This window comes from Diaporthe citri, assembly GCF_014595645.1.
Source record: "Diaporthe citri strain NFHF-8-4 chromosome Unknown scaffold_4, whole genome shotgun sequence".
Taxonomy (NCBI): Eukaryota; Fungi; Ascomycota; class Sordariomycetes; order Diaporthales; family Diaporthaceae; genus Diaporthe; species Diaporthe citri.
The window spans coordinates 777930-800162 of NW_025064849.1; the positions used below are offsets into that span (position 1 = coordinate 777930).

At 50.7% G+C, this 22233-nt stretch overlaps 7 protein-coding genes across 7 annotated transcripts; 3 read left to right on the top strand and 4 right to left on the bottom strand.

The window, feature by feature from the left end:
• Positions 1 to 27: 27 nt before the first annotated feature.
• Positions 28 to 1676, bottom strand: INS49_009411 (uncharacterized protein; the record flags this gene model as incomplete). Its single annotated transcript, XM_043170142.1, has 5 exons — positions 28 to 46; positions 318 to 540; positions 607 to 1051; positions 1157 to 1406; positions 1471 to 1676. The coding sequence occupies 5 exons, from the start codon at positions 1674 to 1676 to the stop codon at positions 28 to 30; spliced, it is 1143 nt and encodes a 380-aa protein (XP_043024707.1).
• A 2015-nt stretch (positions 1677 to 3691) lies between these two features.
• On the top strand, positions 3692 to 5066 carry INS49_009412 (uncharacterized protein; the record flags this gene model as incomplete). The annotated part of the gene is made up of 5 exons (XM_043170143.1): positions 3692 to 3736; positions 3846 to 4215; positions 4296 to 4413; positions 4489 to 4587; positions 4688 to 5066. The coding sequence occupies 5 exons, from the start codon at positions 3692 to 3694 to the stop codon at positions 5064 to 5066; spliced, it is 1011 nt and encodes a 336-aa protein (XP_043024708.1).
• Positions 5067 to 9754: 4688 nt separating this feature from the next.
• INS49_009413 (uncharacterized protein) lies at positions 9755 to 13316 on the bottom strand (the record flags this gene model as incomplete). Its single annotated transcript, XM_043170144.1, has 7 exons — positions 9755 to 9758; positions 10141 to 10651; positions 10697 to 10735; positions 10806 to 11666; positions 11725 to 11890; positions 11956 to 13006; positions 13231 to 13316. 7 exons carry the CDS (start codon positions 13314 to 13316, stop codon positions 9755 to 9757), a joined length of 2718 nt encoding a protein of 905 aa, XP_043024709.1.
• A 1095-nt stretch (positions 13317 to 14411) lies between these two features.
• Positions 14412 to 15859, bottom strand: INS49_009414 (uncharacterized protein; the record flags this gene model as incomplete). The annotated part of the gene is made up of 6 exons (XM_043170145.1): positions 14412 to 14793; positions 14872 to 15025; positions 15174 to 15483; positions 15574 to 15671; positions 15720 to 15761; positions 15808 to 15859. The coding sequence occupies 6 exons, from the start codon at positions 15857 to 15859 to the stop codon at positions 14412 to 14414; spliced, it is 1038 nt and encodes a 345-aa protein (XP_043024710.1).
• Positions 15860 to 16758: 899 nt separating this feature from the next.
• On the bottom strand, positions 16759 to 17655 carry INS49_009415 (uncharacterized protein; the record flags this gene model as incomplete). Its single annotated transcript, XM_043170146.1, has 1 exon — positions 16759 to 17655. The coding sequence occupies one exon, from the start codon at positions 17653 to 17655 to the stop codon at positions 16759 to 16761; it is 897 nt and encodes a 298-aa protein (XP_043024711.1).
• A 2673-nt stretch (positions 17656 to 20328) lies between these two features.
• INS49_009416 (uncharacterized protein) lies at positions 20329 to 20886 on the top strand (the record flags this gene model as incomplete). The annotated part of the gene is made up of 1 exon (XM_043170147.1): positions 20329 to 20886. The coding sequence occupies one exon, from the start codon at positions 20329 to 20331 to the stop codon at positions 20884 to 20886; it is 558 nt and encodes a 185-aa protein (XP_043024712.1).
• A 417-nt stretch (positions 20887 to 21303) lies between these two features.
• INS49_009417 (uncharacterized protein) lies at positions 21304 to 21924 on the top strand (the record flags this gene model as incomplete). Its single annotated transcript, XM_043170148.1, has 2 exons — positions 21304 to 21792; positions 21868 to 21924. The coding sequence occupies 2 exons, from the start codon at positions 21304 to 21306 to the stop codon at positions 21922 to 21924; spliced, it is 546 nt and encodes a 181-aa protein (XP_043024713.1).
• Positions 21925 to 22233: the final 309 nt, after the last annotated feature.

The window sequence follows — 22233 nt, forward strand, 5'->3', positions numbered from 1 at the left end:
CCTGCTGGTAAAAGCAACGCGGACCAGTTATTGGTCGTGGAATTTTCTATACGTGGGACATATGATACTTAAGTAGTAGGGCTTTGGAAATGAGTTCGCAATTCTAAACTTCTTGTTGCATATAGCCTGACATTAGAGTTATTGTTTGACTACGTGGCTCAGAACCTGACCATCGTGCGACATATGAGGAAACAAGTGCCAAGTTCCAATCGGAACTGTCGGGAAATAGCTTCAAAGTCATTGGTACACGTAGCAGAAAGGCCCCAGCCGTCGTGCTGACAAGCTCACCAATCTGCCTCGGCGGCCCAGCAGCGTACCCGTAATCATTGTAGTCATCGAGGCTGGCGTTACGGCTGGGAGGACTGTCCAAGAACGTGATGGTTCCCCCGACGGCCGTGGGTCCAGCTGTCCGCTCAGCGGGGGACTGCATCTGCCACATCCACCAAACCCGGTCGATCATCGTGTGGTGTAGATAGAAAGCTGGGTCGGCCGGCGAGGCGAAAAGGTCGCGGCCTGGATCGCCACCCATCGACCAATGGCCTGTTTGTGGTCAGCGGTTTGTTTTCACAAAGCTTTGTCACTTCGCATGTGATCAGGTGGACTTACCACCTCCGTGGGGGCCAAGATAATTCGCTCCAGTCGTGATGTTGATGCCCTGCAGTGAAAGCTGAAAGTCCGAGATGGTGTCCCATAGAAGTATCGTGTCCAGGACCTGAGTTGCGCTGTTGTAGTTCTGGATGATATAGTCGGTCAAGTCGCGCTTGAGGCAACGTGGATTCCAGGACAGAACTCCCGTGTCATTGTGAGGGTTCGCCATTGACGTGTTGCCAGGTAGGGCGAGATCGACAGGGCCCAAGTTGACAGTATAATTGGCGAAGGGACCTGAGTACACGCAGCCGCCACCGCTGCCAGCAGGGAGAGTAACCCCCATCGTCCACAGGTCAGGCTTATCTGCAATGTACTCTCCATTGCCTGACATGGATGTGTCACTGCCATCGTAGATGGGAGACTCCTCCAGCCCAGTGATTGCAGTCAACGGCCAGTCCCAGTACTTGCAAATCAAAGAGTCAGCGAGAAGTCATGGTTGCAGTATACAATCGACGCCATGTATAGGAAGAAAGAAGAATGACGCCCTCAGCTGGCATCAATGACATACCGGTAAGCTACCCCTATACCCACACTCCTCTTGCAATGCCTGCTCGTACAGCCAGATGAAGTATCTGTGCCATGACAAGAAGTTTCCGGTGAGGTGGATATTGTTTGTCTGGTTCATATGGGTGCCGACAAAGTCGTCAAATCTGGTCTTGATGCCAGATCCTAGCTCCGCAGGCGTGATAGATTTGGCAGACTGGAGGCATTTTACTGCCTTGATATAGTCCAAACGCTCCTCTCGCGTATATACGTGCCTGTATCATCCTTGTCAACATTTCCTGAAGGAGCTGTTGGGAGAAACTGTTCACGGTCACTCACCAGGAGCGGCGGGCTACGACATTGTCCGCATTGCATGTGCTGTTGCTGGCCAATCCTGCAAGAGCCGTGTCGTAGGATGCTTCTCCCAGAGCCTGCAGGCGCGTGTACTGAGCATCGTCTGCCCCGAGGCTCACAGGGGAATCACTCGCCAGCACGGCTGCAGCGGCGGCAACGAGTCTCAAGCATTGAAGGCGGGGGCGGGACATCCTCGAGATTGAGTGGTGTGAGGACTGGGATACTTTCTCATCAGTTCCTTCCCCGACTTTGCTTGGACGGGGGGGGGGGGAGAACACAATGTCGTCTGAGAACTGTTGGCTGCAGTAGACGAGGGCTTTACATATTAAAGCACCCTGGACGCCACCTAACGTGCGGCAAATCCACAGGGAAAACCCACCCCTTAGAACTGCCTCCATATGCAGGCGCAGGGAAGAGAATGATTAGGCCCAACTCGTACTGTGTTCCGCATGCTAGGCGTCTCCACATGCTAATACATGTTGTATTCGCTCTAACCCCTAACAGCGGTAGACGGCGGTGCAGGGCCATTCTTTCCATCATATCTCACATATTTCTGTTTCCAATGATCTCACCTGAAAATCACTGACCAGAATCCCAGTATATCCGGATAATCGACAAGCCCCTGCAGAAAAAGGGCGATAAGTTACGTTGCATTTTTTGGCCCTGGCAACCTGCACACAGTCCACAAATGCCGGCTCGGAGCAGCGCCATTAGAAGGGGCCCTTTTAAGAGCTGTCGTTACTGTTGCCTATGAGGAGATCATATGCATCCCTCTTGTGATCCACGGAGACCTTCCGGCCGGGCGGTTGAGATGCCCAACTCAACATCACCTCGACCTGAGATATTGATCAACCACAATCTTCATCCCGATCCTGTGATATCCCAAGGCGCATGGCAATGTTCACGAGACTTTTGATCAAATCTGTTGCCCAGAAGAGGCAAAGCTTCTGAGCAAGCCCTTGGATATGTTTTCAGTCTACCGGGACCACCCGATATAAACCCCCGACATCATCCCACTTTGTTGCGCACGCAATCAACACCCGGACCTTCGGACTCGGTTCTGGACCGCACCATAGATTAGAAAATTTTGGTCTCTATGACATGCCGTCCCGGCCGTTCGGTCCCGGCTGCCCGGACATCACATCCGTCGAGCTCAGGGATTCGCCCCTCGAAGTGGGTATTGAAGTGCTGTTAGCACCAACGACCATCTCTGGGCCTCGGCCTGCAGGGGTCTCCACACTTTTAAAGCCAACAGATGCTTCTCAAGCTCGAAAACACGCGACTGTGATAAAAAGATACAGTCCTTTGGAAAGATCTCTCGGAGCTGCAAGACCTTATAAGGAAAGGTCCCCGAGAGAACCCCTGCTGAGATAGCTCACCGGTTTACAGACTTGAATTGAAAGTGTGGCAGGGATGAAGTGGAAGTCACCCAGAAGACGCACCCGCCGTAGCTTGAAGCTTCTGTTGATATCAATGCAGAACTCTGCCACTGTCGACCTTTCTCCGGGTTGGAACACCGAAAGATGATGCGCTTACACTGATCGATGGGCTAACAGGAAGTTGTCGTACACTGGCGGCTTGTGTAGAGAGACCACCCTCGACTTGAACTGTCAACTAATCCTTGGATCGTTCATCAAACCCAAGGCGTGCCGCTTCCCTGGAGGTCCTGCATGCGACCCTGGTAGGTTGGTCGGAGTGGCCACACCGCAAGACGTTCTCCGTTGTACTGTGCATATACTGTAGGTCTTCAGGCATGTCAAATCACCGATAGCTGCCAATGTCATTTTGTAATTATATCCCTGGGCGAAGGATTTAATGCAGAATGCAAAGTCGTTGCGTCCAAAGGCAGAAAACGTTGTCTCATTTTTTTCTCGTTTTTGCCAGTGGTGATTTTTGTCAAAATGGGAAGTTTTTCGTCGATGCGATGGGAATTTTCTACCGTATTTGATTTCGATCCATCCACAAACTCTTCCTTTTCTCAACACGATGTCCACCGGTTGGGCAGCTAATCGTCCAGGGGCCGATCAGCCTGACGTGAACAAGGGGCCCTCTCTCTCAGCTGTGTCTGTGACTTTGACCCTCATAGCATTTCTCGTGGTTTCACTACGCGTTTGGTGTCGAGTGCGGCTATTGAAATCGTTTGGAGCAGATGTGAGTGACAACTAGCAATTCTGAACAGGACCTACGACCGCAACTGCATAAGAACATGACTGACCTCGGCGAACAGGACTGGGTCATAATTGGCACAATGGTAAGACAGATTCCCATCTACACCCGAGGCAATACGCAATATCCTCGCTAGACTTGGATTAGCGCGTTTTATGTGAGACTCTTTGCGTGCTGATATGCTCTTCCCCAAGGCGCTTTCGTTAGCAGGCATGGGTGTCACCCTTGGCCAAGTCGCATACGGCGCGGGTAGACACGCGGCCTATCTTGAACCCCCTACCATAGAGATGGGACTCAAGCTCAACTTTGTTGGTCAAGTCTTCTTTCTTTGGGCACCTTGCATGGTCAAGGTATCGATCGGCCTTTTCCTGCTTCGTGTCACACCAGATAGTATCCACCGCAAAATCCTCCACGGCGCCATGTCTTTCATCCTCGCGTGGACACTTGCGTGTTTCTTTACTATCTTGCTTCAATGCGACGATATCAGAGTAATCTGGGACGACTCGGTCCAGACAGTCTGCTGGTCTGTAGAGGTAATACATGCTCTGGGGTGGGCTAGCGCTGGTCAGTAGAGCCTTTACTCTCCAAACCCGAGCAAGAGCACTCGTCGTTGGCGCCATATATGTCTGACGCAACCTTGGCAGTGGTCTCGATCACCAGCGACATATTCTTTGCCACCCTACCGATAGCAATACTGTGGAAGTTGCAGATCAACGCAAGGAGAAAGATGTCGTTGGTCGCATTGATGGGCTTGGGAATTTTGTAAGTGGACTCGCCAACAAAACCTACCATCCACTGGGAGCGCTTGGTGCTGATCTCTGAATCGCTGTAAACTAGCGCTTCCGGCGCAGCAATCATCAAAACCGTATATATCGAGAATTATAGCAGCAACACTGACAACCTGTGGAACGCAACGGAGTTGACCATATGGACTACGTAAGAACACTTTCTGGGACACCCCCCGTCCTTAACCGACCGCAGTTTTGTCAAATGCCCAAATTAAATCATTAACATTACTCAATCTAACGAAAAACAGTGTTGAGCTTAATATCGGTATCATCGCTGCATCCCTGCCATGTTTGAGGCCATTTTTCAAGGGTTTGTCAAACGCCAACACAAACATGACTACGGCTCAAGAATACGCAATGCATCCTTACGCGAAAACATTCGATCAGGATCGCGGCTCACGCTACCTTCAATCTCATACGACAACGCATATCACGGGCGGAGGTCTGCGGCTAGAAGATACGAGTTCCAGCCAGGAGAGAATTGTCTCTCCTGATCAGAAGAGGGGATCTGGGATTCGCAAGGTGACCGAGTATTCGGTGAGCTCGGGGCAGGGAGCTGGGGAGAATGCGACAGAGCCAGTGAATTTCAATGCAGAGGAGAACAAGAAGTTCGGTATTGCTCTTTAAAGCATATCCACCATGCTCAAAAGCTACGTAGGCGAATCTTCCTCAAAAGCGTCATCGCATTTGTGCAACCCGGTCTCGCCACTTAGTAGCTTTGATGGTTTGAGCTCCAGCAGTCTTCGACTGCGGTTATGTCCTTGAGCTTAGGTACCAAGGACTAGAAAAGGCTCCATTTAATGAGTGTTGCTAACTTATGATGCATCAAATGTACTGGTTAAAAGCCAAAATCAACACCTCGCTAAACAACCCTCGCATTTCTTCTTCGACTAACATCCGCAGTCGTATCACCCTCTGGATATCCCCGGTCTCAACCCCGCAAGTTCCCCAGCCGCGCCACCACCGGTACCCATAAGATTGGCCTTTATTGGTTGTCCAGCGGTTATTGGGGATGCGGTGGGTGGAAGGATTTCCATACATCCATCCATTTGAGCAGAAGCGTCCTTGACCGAGTCCTGAAACTTGCAGGACACTCACACTTCCCCTTGTACTTTTTCCTGTGCGACCGCACCGTGAACTTGCGGCACCGAGGACAGAACTTCCGGCCGCCCATCCAGCCCCTAAGCCTCACGTGGAGCGGAAAAGTGGTGCAGGAATAGTGCGCGCACCGCCGTTGGTGGCATATGGGGTGGTCGGCGGGATACTTGCGACAGGCCGAATGGAATTGGTACTCGTGCCCGGGGGATGGGTAACTGCAAAATGATATGTTTCTAGCTCTCGCTCTGACTACAGCACTTGTTTATTGTGTAATTAAACTGCATCGAAAGCATCCTAAGTCAATTTGAAATCCGATGGCGTGTAGGGGTTTTGGGAATACAAGTAATTGTGGATATCTGACTTCAAATATCAAGCGGCGATGTAGGAGATGTCACACCCGTAAGATTCTTGACTCATAGGAATCCTTTGTAGCTATATGCATGCATCCACAGTGAGGAGTGGTCAATTACAACGTTGGATGTAATAGTGGAGTAGAATTATGGCCCACTAGACTCGGTTGAGCGTACAGTTGAGCACAGAATTGGTGTGGCTACATAGGGTCCTTCAGCAAACAGACAAAGCCTTCGGAAATTCATGCTCGAGCAGCCCCCGCCCTCCCGGGGGCACCGTCGCATCGCGGTCAGTATGCGTTAGGACCAATCTACCTACCTAGGTACATACCTCACCATGCCTAACTGTATTTAGATTCTTTCCATCTGTCTCCTTAGATGATGACGCGGCGCTCACCCTTATCGACCTAATGTCAGAAATTACGTTTCAGCCTCTGAGCAAGACTGGGCAAGCCATGAATTGTGCTGCCTTGACATGGTCAAGCTGCTTTTCTGCGAAAAAAACGTCTCATTCTAGTTCGGTTCATGTTGATCACTGTACCGATCGCTGCTGGCAGCCGCGTTATTCATCTTTCGACTGGTAAATGCTTTCCAAGAGGCAGTCAAGGTCAGGAGAAAGTATGTAAGACCTCTGTGCTCTATTTAAATTTTCATCATCCAAAAGAATTATCATTTTCAGTGGGTCAGTTGTCATGCAAGGCATGCTTAGAAAGCCACTAAAATACTCCCGACGACGAAGTCGAGGTCCCGGTCTAACATGGTTACACAGCATACACGACTGTCTGACATGCATCTGACCCTGCAGCCACAAGCGTTAGGTATTGGGCTCGGCACATGTTTGGACTGGAGGCCGCCAAATATGCTAATACTTTCTGCAGTGCTAACTCCTCTTCTGCTTTACCGTTACCCCTCTCATCTCGCTTTCCATCGTCTACTGTCACTGCCCCCGCCTCCTTATCACCAGCAAAGCAAGACCGCAACGCGGATCCCTCAAGTTGAAGCCAGTATGGACCTTGAACACAATTCAAATCGATGGGACATCTTTGATCCTTCCAAGCCTAAGACGTCGGACTGCAGCTCCCCTCCGAACAAGCTAGTGGCTACTCCGTGTGCACCAGAAGACAACAGCCCTGACGAGGACTCCATTTGTCGTGAATGCAGACAAGTGGATTGGGACAGTTTTCCCACCCTGGTTGAAAATTTCAAGGTGAAAGAAACCTTCCGGGTAATACGTACCATAGATGCAGATCATGAGCAACTCGCCACCTCGTCCTGCAAGACTTGTCGCATTCTCTCGGTTGTCAAGGCTCAATCTCTTGACAAGACTGAATGCATTGTTGCAGCTCAGGAAATATCGCACTTTGGTGCATATGCTGTTCCATTTCCTTCGCCCGACAGCTGCAAGATCACAGCCCTACATGTCTGCCCAAGAAGCTCAAGGCAGATTATGCCTAAGTCCAAGTGTCTCGTGGCCATAAGACGGGACGGCGGGGACTTCCTCTATAGGACGATGATACCAAGATCAATTGATTATGATTGGCTCAAAGATCTAGTAAGGTCGTGTGAGGAGGCTCACGAATGCAAGCCTAGCTCGCTTGGACCGGTCCTTGGTCTTAAGGTCATCGAGGTCTCGTCGCGGACTGTTCTTGAAGCGCCAGGTGGTTGCATATATGTAGCCCTATCATACGTCTGGGGCAAACAGACGGACGAAAGCCTAACATTGTGTTTACAACGCCCGCCGCCGCTGATTGAAGATGCGATTTCAGTCACTATCGCTATGGGTTATAAATACTTATGGATTGACAGATACGTAGGTCTCTACATAAAATATGAGGAATACCATCACATTGATACAGATCTAACATAATCCGAAGTGCATCCCACAGACTGATAAACAAGAGAGGCATCGCATGATCAACCAAATGGACCAGGTCTATTTAAATGCCTCTCTGACAATCATTGATGCATCTGCTGGGGATGCACATAGCGGCCTACCTGGCGTCTCTAGCTTTGCACTTCGATTCCAAAAGTGTGTCCATATTCGCAATACCGCGATATTGGAACTGCCTTGTGGTGACCACGAGCTGAAGTCCAGCAAGTGGGCTACTAGAGGTTGGACATATCAAGAGGGTTATTTCTCCGCAAGGCGCCTGATTTTCACCCCCAGCCAAGTTCTGTTCATCTGTAATGAGGATTATCATGAGGAGTCAGTTTGTCGCTTGTTACATCACGATAACCCGAAGGACACGTTCGGCCCTAGAAGATTCAGGCATCTAAAGCCTAATTTCCTCAACAATAAACTGATGTCCTACGATCTCCTGGACCAGCTGCAAGAATACAGCAAAAGAGAGCTCACCTATCATGGAGACTCATTGAATGCCTTCCTTGGTGTTCTCAACTTCTATACGCATGATTCACGCAGCCTGGGATCAACAGTTCTGCATATTTCTTGGGGTCTAGTTGCCCGAAAGGTCTCGAAGACGGGTGATCTTCGTGTTTACCTGGATTGGTATCATGAAGCGCCTGGGAAGAGACGGCCTGGATTTCCCAGCTGGGCATGGACAGGATGGGCTGGGCCTGTGAAATTTGAGGAACAAGGAATCACGCTGCCCAATCGCGAGAATGTTTCACCGCCTCTGGCTCATTTCGAGTGGGAAATATCTTGGGAGTCAAAGGATGACAATGCTGCGACCATTTGGGAATTCGCCAGGGATTTCTGGAGCGCGTCGTATACTGATAAGCTGCAGCTGTATCAGCAACCAATCTACCCCAACCGGCTGAAGGTCACATGTTCAGTCGTCCCTATACGCTTTCAAGTGGTTCCACTAACGGAAGCTCAGAAGAAGCAGCGGACCGAAATTCATTTCGAAAACGAGACTGATATCATGAGGATCGTGCGGCCGGACCTTCCCAAAGAGAATGTGGCTGTGGTCCAGTTCTGTCATGGAATCTACATTGCAGCCCAACCATACCTAGATCAGGACTTGGATGTGCGAGACTGCGTGATCGGGCTTCTATTCTCAAGGAACGCTCTGAATTCTGGCTGTCTTCTAGCTCGCCAGGTGGATGAGGGTCTCTATGAGCGAATGGGAGCTATACCTCATCTAACTGCCTACCCTCGACATGGATATAAAGCTTTTGGTAGTTCTTTGTCACAGTTGATTGTCTTGGACGGAGCAGGCAGCGTCCTAGACAAGGTTACAGTTCCAGCGAGGCAACCGAAATTGCCTTTCGACGGTGTTAGTGAAAGGAGGACAATTGTGCTGGTGTAAATTAACGAAACCCAGGACCGATTGTTCTTCGTTTAGATCCTCGCAGTCTCTTACATCTCTCTTCTGTTCTCAGTCCATCCCATTGGTCTCGCAACTGATACATATTTCACTCGTCTCGCAAGCCGCGCTCGAGTTGCTCGCACTTCTCGGACTAGGTATCAGTATAATGCCTACCCCCCTCCTCTGGGAGCTGCCTCTCAGTTATCTCTTACGTGTTTCAGTGTAGAGGATGGATCATCCAAGAGCCCGAGTCTGGGTGGCAATCTGTGACCTCCACAGCCGCAACGCGTCTGCCTCCAGGTACCTGAGGCGTGCATATTGCGGGTTTCTATTCCCAGCTTGTCTCATGCCGCTGCTTAGCTGTACAAGCACTCTGGAGAGTGCCAACTGTTGCGTTTCAAAGGGTAGGTTTTACTATGTCTTATAATATACGGCTTATATTCTCTACTACAATCTTATCATCTTCCCTAACTCTTTTCTCTTTTGATTGGAGTAATGAATTAATGATGAAATAAATTGCGGCTTATATTATTTACCCTTAAAAAGAAGCTTAATTACTTTTAAGGCAGGTTTGCATGCTTACCTAGTTAATAACTTAGCTATATAATAGCTGTTGTAAACAGTAGCAGCGGTTATTAAAAGTAAAGTTTTAAAGGGATCTTAGACGAGCACAGAATAAATAAAGGTTATTCAATGGTAGTATTAAGGGCTATTACATTAATATAAAGTAGTGATATATTCGTGACTCCCTGCAGGTACTTCTGGTATCATAAATTACTAATTATAAAGATTTACTAGCATGAGACTCAGATTTCATTTGGATCCTTCTGTATATTATCTCTTTAACACCAGTAAATTGCTTAATAACAAAAAGTCCCGTTGTTGCAACCCTGCGGATGGACAGGTACAGTGAAAGATTGCGGCTGCTGTCTCGCAAGTGGATCCAAAATGGTCGGGCTGCCGGTTAGTGTAAAATTAAACGTCAAACGCGAGTCATAGTCGAGCATCATCTCATAGTCTCCCGGGTAGAGTGCCAGGTCGCCGTCTGCATTGGCGCGCGCCAGCGCACCAAGGTTGAGGCTGAGCGGTACCCCCTGCGACTCTCCAGCAGCCAGGCCGTGCGCACGTGCGTACGACACGAGCCATTTGTTGGGGTACGGCGATGGCCCGGCATTGGGGGTCTTGAGAAATAGCAAGGCTACGTAGTCGGAGGCGAGCTTGCCGGTGTTGTACACGTTGACGCTGACGGTTGTCCATGGCGAGGCGTCGTTGACGGAGGGGGTATTACCGCCGGGGCCGCCGGGGATGAGACTGCTGATAGCGTACGAGGTATTCGGCTTGGTGCCCCAAGAGTAGCTGAAAGTTGTGTAATGCAGCCCGTAGCCGAACGGCAACACCGGCTCCTTGTTGTACCACTTGTATGTTCGGCCTGGGGAAGAATTGCTTGGACGGAGGTTGGGGTCAAAGAGCGAGACCTCATTGACGTAGTCGGCTGGGTACTGTGTCGTCGTTAGTCGTCCGGCTATCGGCTGCTTACCAACGAGGACGTCAATGAGCGCGTTACCGCCGTCCTGGCCTAAAAGCAGCGAGACACCACGTTAGCGTACTACTACTTGTCTTCCGGCTTACAGCCTCGTGATACATACCGGGATATCCGCCCCACACAAGGGAGTTGACATTGCCGTTGTTTAACAGCGCAGTATCGTCTATCTGCCCGCCGCCGAATTGCACGACCACGAGCGGCTTGCCAAGCTCTGACAACTGTTGCACCAGGTCAAGCTGGTTGCCTGGCCAGACGATGGACGTGCGATCCATGCCCTCGGCTTCGATGCTCACATCGATACCACCCGCATAGATAACGACGTCCGCTGCTTTAGCCGCAGCAAGAGCCGCAGCAAAGCCTGAAGTGTCAGAACTGTCGATAACGGTGCCCAAGGCATATGTCACATCTGACCATTGCGCCTCTGCTGCCATCAACGGGCTCAATAGGTACGGTGCAATGCCTTGGTAGTTTCCTTGCATCTGGGTGGTCGCATTGGCCCATGGTCCGATCATGGCGACTGAGCCGTACGAGGTCTGCAGGGGAAGCAGCCCATCATTCTTCAACAGCGTCATGCCCTCCCAAGCGGCTTGGTATGCTAGAGACTGAGCCGACGGCGAACCGACATCGGACCAGGACAGAGAATCATACTCGGGCTGCCCGTCAAAATACCCGACAGTAAACAAGGCATTGTAAAGCCTGGTCAAGGAGACGTCCATTTGCTTCTCGGTTGTGAAATTGTTGGTCACAGAGACGTTGAGCACATTGTAGGAACTCCCACAATTGGTGTCTGTGCCCGCGTTCAGGGCCACCGCCGCTGCCGCCGCTACGCTGTCAGTGAAATTATGAGGCTCATGGATGTCGTCCACAGCGGCACAATCCGAGGTAACGTAATGGTATGGCTCCCTGAAGCCCCACGAGTCTCGAAGGACGTCTTGCAGCAGGTATGCGTTGGCACAGGATGGCACTACAGTATCGGTCAGCTGTGGTTACGCGCACGAAGTCATCAGTGACTAGTTTCTCACCGCCGTCGACAGCATTGTAGGCGCACATGATGGAGCCAACGTTGACGTCTCTAACGCACGTCTTGAATGGCTGCAAGTAATATTCGCCCAAGTCCTGTTGGGTCGGGTCGTAGTTCTGTCCATGGCGGTTGGTCTCGACGTCATACACGGCATAGTGCTTGCAAGTCTACCAATAACGCATACGGAGTCAGCTGCCCAGAATTTGTGGCAGGCTAAAGTTCTCATGCTTACCGCGATGATCTGCTTGTGGTCGGTGTTCTGGAGACCTCCCTGGAGCCCGGGAATGAATTGCGCCACATAGCTCTGTGCATGGAAGCTGTCCTCACTGGGCACTTCGAGACCTCGCCCCCATCGCGGGTCCAAGAAGGTGTTGATATTTGGGGTCCAGAAATCGAACCCAGATTGCATGTAGTTGGCGAAGGCACGAGCCTCTAACCCGACAGTAGAAGCAACCTTGTAGATCAAGGGGTCATCGAATGCGGCCCCCATAAGGATGGGTTCTGGGAAGCTTGTGGCGTAACTGAAGTTGGAGCCGTTTGGTGAGTTGAAGGTGACTCCTGGGCTCGCGGCGACGCCGTGCAAAGCCTCTGACCACCACTCATAAGCTGGTAGTCCAAGCCTCGGCACACCGGTCGCAGAATTGACCATATTTGTAGCCTTCTCCTCAACAGACATCTGTGTGAGAAGTGCTGCGATGCGCTCGCCCTGGGTGAGCGAAGCATCGCACGCCTTGTTGGCGCAGAAAGGGTTGGTCTGGCAGACGGCTTCTCGGCGAAGGGTCTGCGGCGGCGGGTTGGGATTGGGGTTGCTGATCGCGTACAAATTCATGAAGTAGGTACCTCCACATACTTCAGATGAATTGCCTGGACAGGCGTATGAGCAGGTGCTCGAGTTCTGAGAGACCTTGGACGCAATTGGGTTGATGCTGTTGCCACAGAAGCATTGGGTCGTGTGTTCGGTACCAGACATGTTGTAGCCCATGTAGCCACAGGCATCGGCGCAGGCTCGGCCGTCATTCTGGGCGAAGTTGATCTGCTTCCCGTCCAGTGTACGCGTGGTGCTGTCCGTGTAGCATCCGAGTGACGTGAAGGAGGCGTTGAAGTCCTGTATGGGATTTATGCCAGTGCAAACGAAGCTGCTATTCTGAGCCAAGCTGCTCATGCCCAACGACAGCAGAAGGCTGCTCGGCAAAATGAAGCTCAGGCTGCGCATAGTGAAGTACTGCTTTGGGATGGTGATGTTGTTGTGGTCGAGTCGAGGGACACATCTCAGGAGATGTGCCCTGTTTGAATAGTATGGTAGCCATACCTTGATTAGTATCTTTTTCAATCCGTATATATGCTCAATAGAGCCGCAACTTGCAGGCCGGCTAAATTACAATAATTATCGATCGGCATGCATGTTCCCCCCCCCCGGGTGTCTGCAGGCCCCGCGCTTAAATGTAACCACGAACCGAAGGTCTTGCCGTCTTCCCGACTTCGCGATTACGAAGCTTCTCGTATTCACCTCGTACTAAGCGGCGACAGCTCATCTGATCCCATGCTGCAAACAGGCAGGCAAGGCTTTCTCCGCTCAGCTAAGTTGTACTTCATTGCAAATACTTCAGGTTGCGTGATGTATTACTCTATTTTCCTATTATAATTTCATTAGTCTCCCTGGTCGTGCGCTTCCTCGAGGCACTGAAGGCACTATCCTCTCAAATTATTGACATTGCAATGGCCTTCAGCCAGACAGGGACTAATCTTACCAGTTCAGCCTGAATGTGTATAGACTTTTCTTAGTTGCTGTCAAATCTGCTAGTTGTGTGTCCGTCTTCAGCATTATGGACCCCGAAACTGTGTATGCGGGGTTTATGACTTACACGTCTAATCGCTTTACCAAATTTCATCATGTCGGGGTTTTAGTTATACCGAAGCCTTTTAAAATAGAATTCGAGCGAATAACAAAATAGTAGATGAAGAGGGATGTGGTCTCAGTATGCAACTAGCTCCTCACTTGTAAGCGCACCCAGAGGTGGGAATATGATTACTTAAGACCAGGTGAGGTCTTCCTCTGTGGTTACTAGGGTATGATGGACCGATGGCCTCCCCACAGGTCACTGTCCATTGCCGCCTGTTCCGGCTCCGTCATTAGCGAATTGTCGCTGGAGATCCGTCTTTTCAGAAATCCCCGAAGCTCCTCATCTGTCTACAGATCGATCAACTTTTAAGGTTATTATCGTACCTCTACAGAGCGATAACTTTAGAAGAGTACAGAAGGTGTTCTGTGATATACCCGTATTGATTCTGAGACAGTAATTCGTAATTGTTATTCAATTCCTCTAAAGAAGATTATTGGACAAGAAATTACTTGTCGTATACGCACTGCTATTCAAGAAGGAGTTGTACACTGGTCAAGTCGTTCTCACATGTAAAAGCGTCCTCAAATGTTCAAGATATCCGTGACCTATTGCAAGTTTCATGTAGAAGGAGTTAGCGTCCAGATCAAGCTCGAATCAGTCCGCATAGAGGCTGGATGGATCTTGATGATATAGTCCCAGAAGGAAGGAACGCTGATGATCACATAATGGAACAGTCGACTTAGACACTAGATTGACCTTGACACAGTAATCTAGGACGTGATACTATTCACTCCGGGCTATCAATTCTCTGTTGATCGCCACCCATTCTGATTGACCTGCGATCCTCTTAGAATTGCTTCATTGCCTCCTCGATTGCACGTCGACTTTGTAACTCGTTCGCCTTGAAAGCCTCCAGCGCCTCATAAAGTCCTTTCTCAGTGAACGGGTCTGCAGCAATTGCTTGTGTTAAAGCTGCCCCATTGTCCTTGAGGTAATCGACCTCCGTCGGCGCTAGCGTACCATCCCACCCAGGACCAGCAAGAGGATCAACATTCAGCAAGTGAGCGACACGGGGCGACGGAACACCAATCTTCGTAGGAACATTATCTCCCGGGGGCGGGTTTGCCACGCTATCCAATATGGATAATTGTAATAGGATGTCCTCTGGAATCGTGGCGTGATCACAGCCAAATTCAGCCATCGCCATAGCTTCTCGCGCGGATATGAAGCTGTTTGTATTCGCAGTGAGTTATGGAGTTGAGGCGAGGACTTATGAGGAGGACTCCAAAGAGGATAACCTAACTTACCTGGCGGGCTTGAGCAGAGGCTGCGTTTTCCCGGTCCCTTCCCGAAGGCGTTTATAGACCTCCTGAATCTGGACTATCCTTGCTGACATTGGGTGCTCGAGAGCTGGATCCAGTACGTCCGGCCATTGCTTTCTATCCGCGTGAAACCATGGCGCTAAGAAGAATGATCAGATGAACAGTCCTTTGGGCATGTCCTTGCACTCGTAACTGAAGAATAATTCAAGTGAAAGAAGCTGGAGGCCCGTCCAGCCCGCCTATTCTTTTTTCCCGGCTCAGATGCATGAAGAAAGAAAGCGACTCACGGTTGTAGTAAGGACTGATGGAGAGGCATTCCGCTTGGCTAGCAGCGATGGCCTGAGCGACTGAGAAGAGTGAAGTTCCCAGGGTGCGGATCCCCTCTTTGAGAAGGATTGGGCTTGCATTGAGCGCAGGGCCCGTCGAGGGTACTTTGATGCAAATACGGTCCTTCGAGATACCAGCCTTTTCAAACTCGCGAGCGTAGGAGCGGGCGTGCGCAACGACCTTGTCAGTGTCGTAAGCATGGAAGGCCGAGGACTGAAGGAGGACACGCCCTTGTAAGTTGTCAATGTTTTTGGCGCACAGCAGGGCACTCTGTCGATGTATGGTCAGTCACGGTTCAGGCGGGCAACCGGGGCAATGCAGCTGACGGCGTGCGCCATGCAGGGCAGGACAACAACATACCATACGGTCGAGGATTACCTCCCATCCCTCCTCCTTGCCCTCTTTCACGGTCTTGAGGAACAGCTCTTGGTTTTCAGGAGATATCATCTGCTCGTAGACTAGGCGTTGATTGCTTGTCTGATCGTGGGGCTTGAAGGGAAGAAAACGCCTGGCTTCGGCCGGGTCCATACAATCGATATCGATTTTCACTGACAGAATCAGCATGCGATCTGGAAGCGACATGGGAGAACGTACACTGGTCTCGGAGCTTGTCAAGCCAGGTCATGTTTTGTTGGGTTGCAGTCATCTTGGCGGTGTTGCTTTAGGAGACGAGTAACGATAAATTCTGCGAGAGCGACACTTGGGATTCTCACTGAGCTTGGAATTTGCAGTCATATATTTATAATCCCAACTCCTTACAGAAATTGACTGAATGTGGAGATTCTCCGCAGGGTGCCCCAGCTCTACCCCACGCCGATGCCAGGTCTTTCTCGCGACGCTAATGCATTCGCCGCTGTACAGCGTCAGGTCACCACCCACCCCCTGTGACTGGAACAACCGCCCAATAGAAAAGATCTCGGGTGTAGGTTGACCATGCCTACTCAAAGGCGATAATGCAATGCATGCTACCAGCACTGCAAAGACTGTTGGAGACCCCAACCACTCCGCCAAAGCGGGGGGCTACCTAGGTACCTCGAGCCAAAAGTCATCGGACAAGTGATTCCGTTCGAGTCGACAGTGGTCCGGTCCCGTCACCGACATCGGGTTTCATGCTCACTCAGTCGTTCACTTGTGTGAGGTCGACACCTGCCCAGGTCGTTGAAAAGTCCAGAGACGACTTATACCTGGGCGGGCATGAAGGCAGCTGATAGACTTGGCTGACACAGGGCCGTCCCCAGAAGTACATCTATTGTTTCTCACCAGTAAATGCATGTCGCCTGGTCCAGTTGCAGAGTTGGTTCTTCCTCGCAACCAATACTTTACCTGAAATAGATGTTGACAGGTCGAAATTGGCGACCCAGCTGATCCACGGATGGTCCAGATTTGGCGTAGATACCTGACTTTACTACTTCCTTCCCATTCGAACAAGCCACAGACAGACCAATGAGCTGCCAAAATATGAAAGCAGGAATCAGAGGCTTGGAATACATAGACAAGAAGAATGGCATGAACTTGTATTTGTAGATCATTTCGACCGAGTAGACATCAAAACACAGATATGCCGCCGTCAACGAGAATATCCGCCCCAGTAATGTAGTTCCCTGCCTGACTGGCCAAAAGGATCAAAGCACTAGTCAGCTCTTCTGGCTGACCCATCCGACCAAATGGGTTCCGCTCAGCCCAGATCCGCCGATGCTCTGCAAGCCCCTCACCCTCATTCAAGATTGTATCCATGTAACCCGGGCTGATGCTGTTGACTCTGATCCCGAACCTCGCCCACTCGGCTGCCAGAGAGCTCTTGATGGAGAGAATGGCTGCCTTGGCTGCGTTGTAGTGAACTTGGGGCTGAGGGAAGTTCACTATGTGTGCTGATATGCTCGCCATGAGAATGATGCTGCCACCGGCCCCCCTGCTCGACATGGACTGTGCCACTTCCCGAGCACACAGGAAAGCACCCGTAGTATTGACATCAAACATCTTCCTCCACTGATCCGGTGTGATGTCGAAAGCGTGAGCGGCAAAGGCGATTCCGGCGAAGCAGAGGCATAGATCGATGGGGCCGACTTCCTGTTCTGCCCTGGTGATTGATGCTGCGACGCTAACAGCGTCCGTCACATCGATTTGGTAGAAGGCGATCTTCGCCTGGGGGAACTCGGATTGGAGCGCCTTGACAGTAGACTGACCCTCGTCCGGGTGGAGGTCGAAGATGGCAAGGCCTTCTAGCCCATGTTCGAACAATGCCTTGCAGGCAACAGAGCCGATATCTCCAGCACCGCCGGTGACGATGGCGTTACCTCTGGAAAATCGTGCCTTGGCTCGTTCCGCAGGAGTCGCATTCTCTGATATGCGTTTCAAAGGCGCTGTCTTGGACGAGGCTGACCCATCGCTCAGTTGCATTGATGGAGGAGCTCGATACTCGAGCTCTGAACGGGGGACCGACATTCTGGCGTGGTATTTCTTGATAAGTTGTAGTCAATGGCTCATTGGCTGTGTTGCGGCTGCGTGGAGAGTACAAGGGAGAACTTGCGATGTCCGTTATATTTCAACGCGGAAGAGCGCTGTACAGAATCAGACTCGATTGTGAACCAATTGATCACGTTGTGACGTACCGGAGCCGGCTGCTCGGCATCTAACATGGTTTTACTCTCGGAGTTTATACACATGAAGTCTTTGATAGCTCGGTCCTGCGGGCCGAGGCCATTGCAACGAATTCAGTCGACTTAATTGTTTGCCCCTGGCTTTTTCACGCCATGTAAGCGTGTCATTGCACAGCATGCGCAAGCTACAGGAAGACGGGGCCATCCAGCCTCAGGGGATGGTGCCTGTTTCTCGCCAGTTGCCGCAAAGCGGAGCCGGAGGAGAGTACCTAGGTACATGCCGCCGCAACCCCATGCCCAGCAAGAGTACCGAGCCCACTGCGGGGCTAGCGCCTGGTATCGAAGAAGAACAGGTGGTGGCACAGGTCTTCATCATGACCCGTAATCGAGTCACTGAAATTGAAGCTGGTCCCTGCATAAAAGTGTCAGCCAGACTCCGTCATTCTGTATGGACTGTACAGTCCTTGCATTAGCGTTGAATATGACACCCACCTTAGCTCATCTGCCACCGCACGGCGTCGATTCCCAGGCAGGCTTAAGCAACGCGCTGTACAGTCTTTGCATTAGCGTTTACTTGGAGACCCACTTTGCGTAGCCCATCTAATGTAGTACATACGACCTGAGTCAAGATGAGTCTATACGAAGTAGTCAACTGTACAGTCTTTGCATCCGCGGCCGGAGCTGACGTCCCTTCACCGAGCCCAAACGCGACTATCTCCCAAGAGGCCGAACGAGATGCGCTGTACAGTCCGTGCATTAGCTTCATTCAGGTGATCTTGGCCTACCTAGATACTTGTCCAACGTCATCGCAATATGTCATTCGTACCGCCAGTCCCCGAATTTAGGCTCGGAGGAAGACCCTATGTTTGTTTGCGCAAGGGAAAATGATGTTGATGACATAACAAGTACACAAATTGAACACATGTGATTGTTGCAATAGTCTAAAAAGAGATTGAGACGACGCCCAGGAACATCGTCTAGACGGCACCAGAAGTCCCACCTATAGTGTCTTCCACAACTAACATGGCGTACGCTCATCGCCAAGAATATCGACAAAGTAATTTCAATAATGGATGTTGCATGATAACAACAAGCATTAAAATTGATAAGAAGTCTTCAACAAGGAAAAATAAGGAGAAAAAGCAACATGCCGAAATGTTCCCAATCTTAGGTGACTTTCCTACGTGCTTGTTCCCGGCTCTACCTTGATTGTACCCTGGAAGACTAGATACTGTTGAAAAATGTCGTCCAGAAAGCTTAATATGCCATATCGACCTCGTAAAAGGGATTCATATGTTCAAGTTGGAATCCTCGGGCCATGTTGCGCCTCCGAGTTGAAGTGGCCCAGTCCCGGAGTGTCTCTCCGTGCAGTCTCTTGCGGTGCCCCACGAATACTTCCGCAGATTGCTCTTGCCGGGTCCGCTTTACTCATTGCGCAAAATTTCCATTTTTACGCCAATTATTTCGATTCATGTTCGCAGCCAGCTCTGAGAGCTCATACCTTCGATGGCACCTTCTCACACAGCAATGGATTCAAAATTTCTGCCACTAATGAACATCACGTCGAGGACATGCCCTGTTTCTTCAATCGTTGGGTCTTTTGGCAGTGCGACGCCGTGCTCAGCCCCTTATAATATTTCTCGGAATGTCCTGGGGCTGTTGCAGGCTCGAATTATGTGGAAAATGTCAACGCGAGAGAGACGTAAGAGATATTTGGTCAAGTCGAAGATTCCTCAAAGGTTCTTCGCACGGCGCCGACCGTGAGCTTGAAACGGTACTACATAATTTGAATATCAGCAGCTGAATATACTGTCGATGCAAAGTACTTTTGCGGACGAACTGCTGCAAGAGTTTCGAAGTTAATATGGCTGGTACCGACATGAGGGTACAAAGCAATTACATTTGCGATCCTTGGCGAGATGTACACAGTGCCCGACCCTTATTAATACCTTACTGTAGCGCTGCCCATCCTTGCGTAGGCCCTGGCAGCATCCCACTGGGGAGGCATCCCCTCATCAGGCTCCTAGCTTGTCATGTGACTCCTTTCATGACTACCAGCAATAAATGCTGCTTCAACTTAACCTTCCAGAATCTTGGAAGCGCGCCCACTCATATCGGCTTCGCTGAATAACTTTTACCACGCAACCATCAGTGACTCCGCCTTTTAACATCGTTCTTGTTAGAGTCATTTCCCGGCGACGCTCGTCTCCTCACCGACTGGAAGATGGATCGTTCATACACGCGCAGGGAGATTTCGCGAAAAATACCCTCTGTCACCGCTGTGCCATCCGTCAGCGGTACGCGAAGTGGGAGTGTTAAGAAGACCCGCCGTGCCCGACCCCTGCCACCCAATGTCAATGCTCGCAACTTGTCCATCGAGAAACAGCGTCGCGAAGCGATGAATAAGCAGTTTTTGGTTCGTGCTTGTGCCAGTCTCTTGAAAGGGCGCTGTGCTGCCCTACACACCTTGCCCACACATTCGCTCACAAGGGCTGATTAACAGAGGTACATGTAGGAAATGGCTCGCTTGGTCCCGTCTCTCGCCAGTGCACCACGGCTCAACAAAGTCGTCATCGTTAACAAGACAGTCGACCACCTGCAAGAACAGCGCAACATGTGCGTGGCGGCGGGCCGAGACATGCAGGACCTTCTGGCGGAGAACCGCCGTCTCGTTTCGGAACTCCGGGCCCTTCGTACTCAGATCAGGGCAACATCATCGTCCCCGGTCGAACCCAAACCCGTCACTCCAGCTATGGCAAGGCTGATGGGGGTGGAGAACGAGGTCCTCGGGACTTTCCCGGCCGGATTCGAAGACAAGAAGCCATGCGGGTCCGTAGAATGTTTCGACAACGGAAATGAGGCTACCATGGCCGAACAAGACTTTCCCTTTCGCATGGGAGATTTTGTACCATCACTTGATCAGGACCCTCTCACATCAATGACGGAGCAAAACGGGTCGAATTTACAATGGACTGCGCCCCCAGAGCTGATACCCACTTCCTGGTTTCAAGAAAGCGAAATCCCGTGGGATTCCATCCCGTGGCTTTGCAATGCAGTCGAGGGTTATGTTGCCTAGCTCCACTACATCTGTTTATAGAAGGAAAGAACATCTGCCAATTAGTAATTGTGGGTAATTAGATCATTTCAACCCCACAAATCTCCCTTTCCACCACTTTCAAGACGCCAAGTCTAGTCTGAATAACAACGCGAAAAGGTAGAGTCACGAACATTTAGTCTCGAAAACCATGTCCAATAATAATATCGGGTGTTGCTTCAGGACTGTGATAAGTGATTCGATCATGTCATACTGGGGCGCTGCTGCCTTCAGGTGCCTGCCTAGGAAGTCATGTATATATCAAGCCAACGTCTCTGCGCGTCGCAAATCAAATGTCAAGCACCTTCCCACCGTCCCTCTGGATTGTTTCTTTCCGTATTTATTCAGCCTCCGCGAACGACAACAGCAACTGCAACAACGGCAACACCTGCATCGATCATGCCCGGCACGAATACCGTCACCGCTCTGCGCGGCTTCAGGGTCCGGCTAACGTCTCTTGACAAGTTCCTTGTAGCCAGAGGCGAGGTACATGGCGCGGAAAATGGGTTCGTCCCCATTTATGACTTTGACAAGCCCGAATGTCCAGACGGGAGCAGCGCGCTGATCCACGCAAAGGGCGGTGGCGGCAGCGGAACTCTCTACGTCGTGCCATCCGCTGAGGGGCACGGTAACACCCCTTACGTCTATTTGGCGTACCAATACCGTCACGTCTACTCCCAGTTTCGTATCACGCCACAGGACCCCCCTGAGGAACCAGTTCCAGCGGGATTTGAACAACTAAGGCAGGAGATCCTTGGGTTTAGGATTGGTCCAGAGGATGGCGCAGCTCAGGAGGTTGACGAAGAAGACGGGGCCATGGGGCTGTACATCTTGTACACAGAGGAGCGGTCATCGCCCATCCCGCCGGAGTTGAGAGAGCGATATAAAGTAAGCTACCAACATGCACTTATATTAGATTGGTATGTCTGGATTAGCACTAACTAACATGAGAACCAACGGCAGGAATCAATCCAGTCCGACAAGTGTGACGAGACTTTCCTCATGTGGACTTATAGATAGGGCCACCGTGACAAAGTCCATGGAATCGATGAACCTCTGGATTGCCTTCCCGGGAATGCATATCAGGCTTGCATTTCTACTTTTTCATGGACTACTAGTGTTGTTGGGAAAATGTGGTAGATTTAGAACTGTCTGGCTGGACTCCAAGCAACGAGCTATTCTGCACATATGCATCTTCAATGTTCGGTTGAGGGGACTTGCTTGCTCGGCTGCAAGTACCCGAACACGGCTGCAGATACAGGAATTTCGCCTATCCACGAGATTTCCTTGGAGGAGAATGAGTGAGATTATTGATGTGAAGAAACTTGA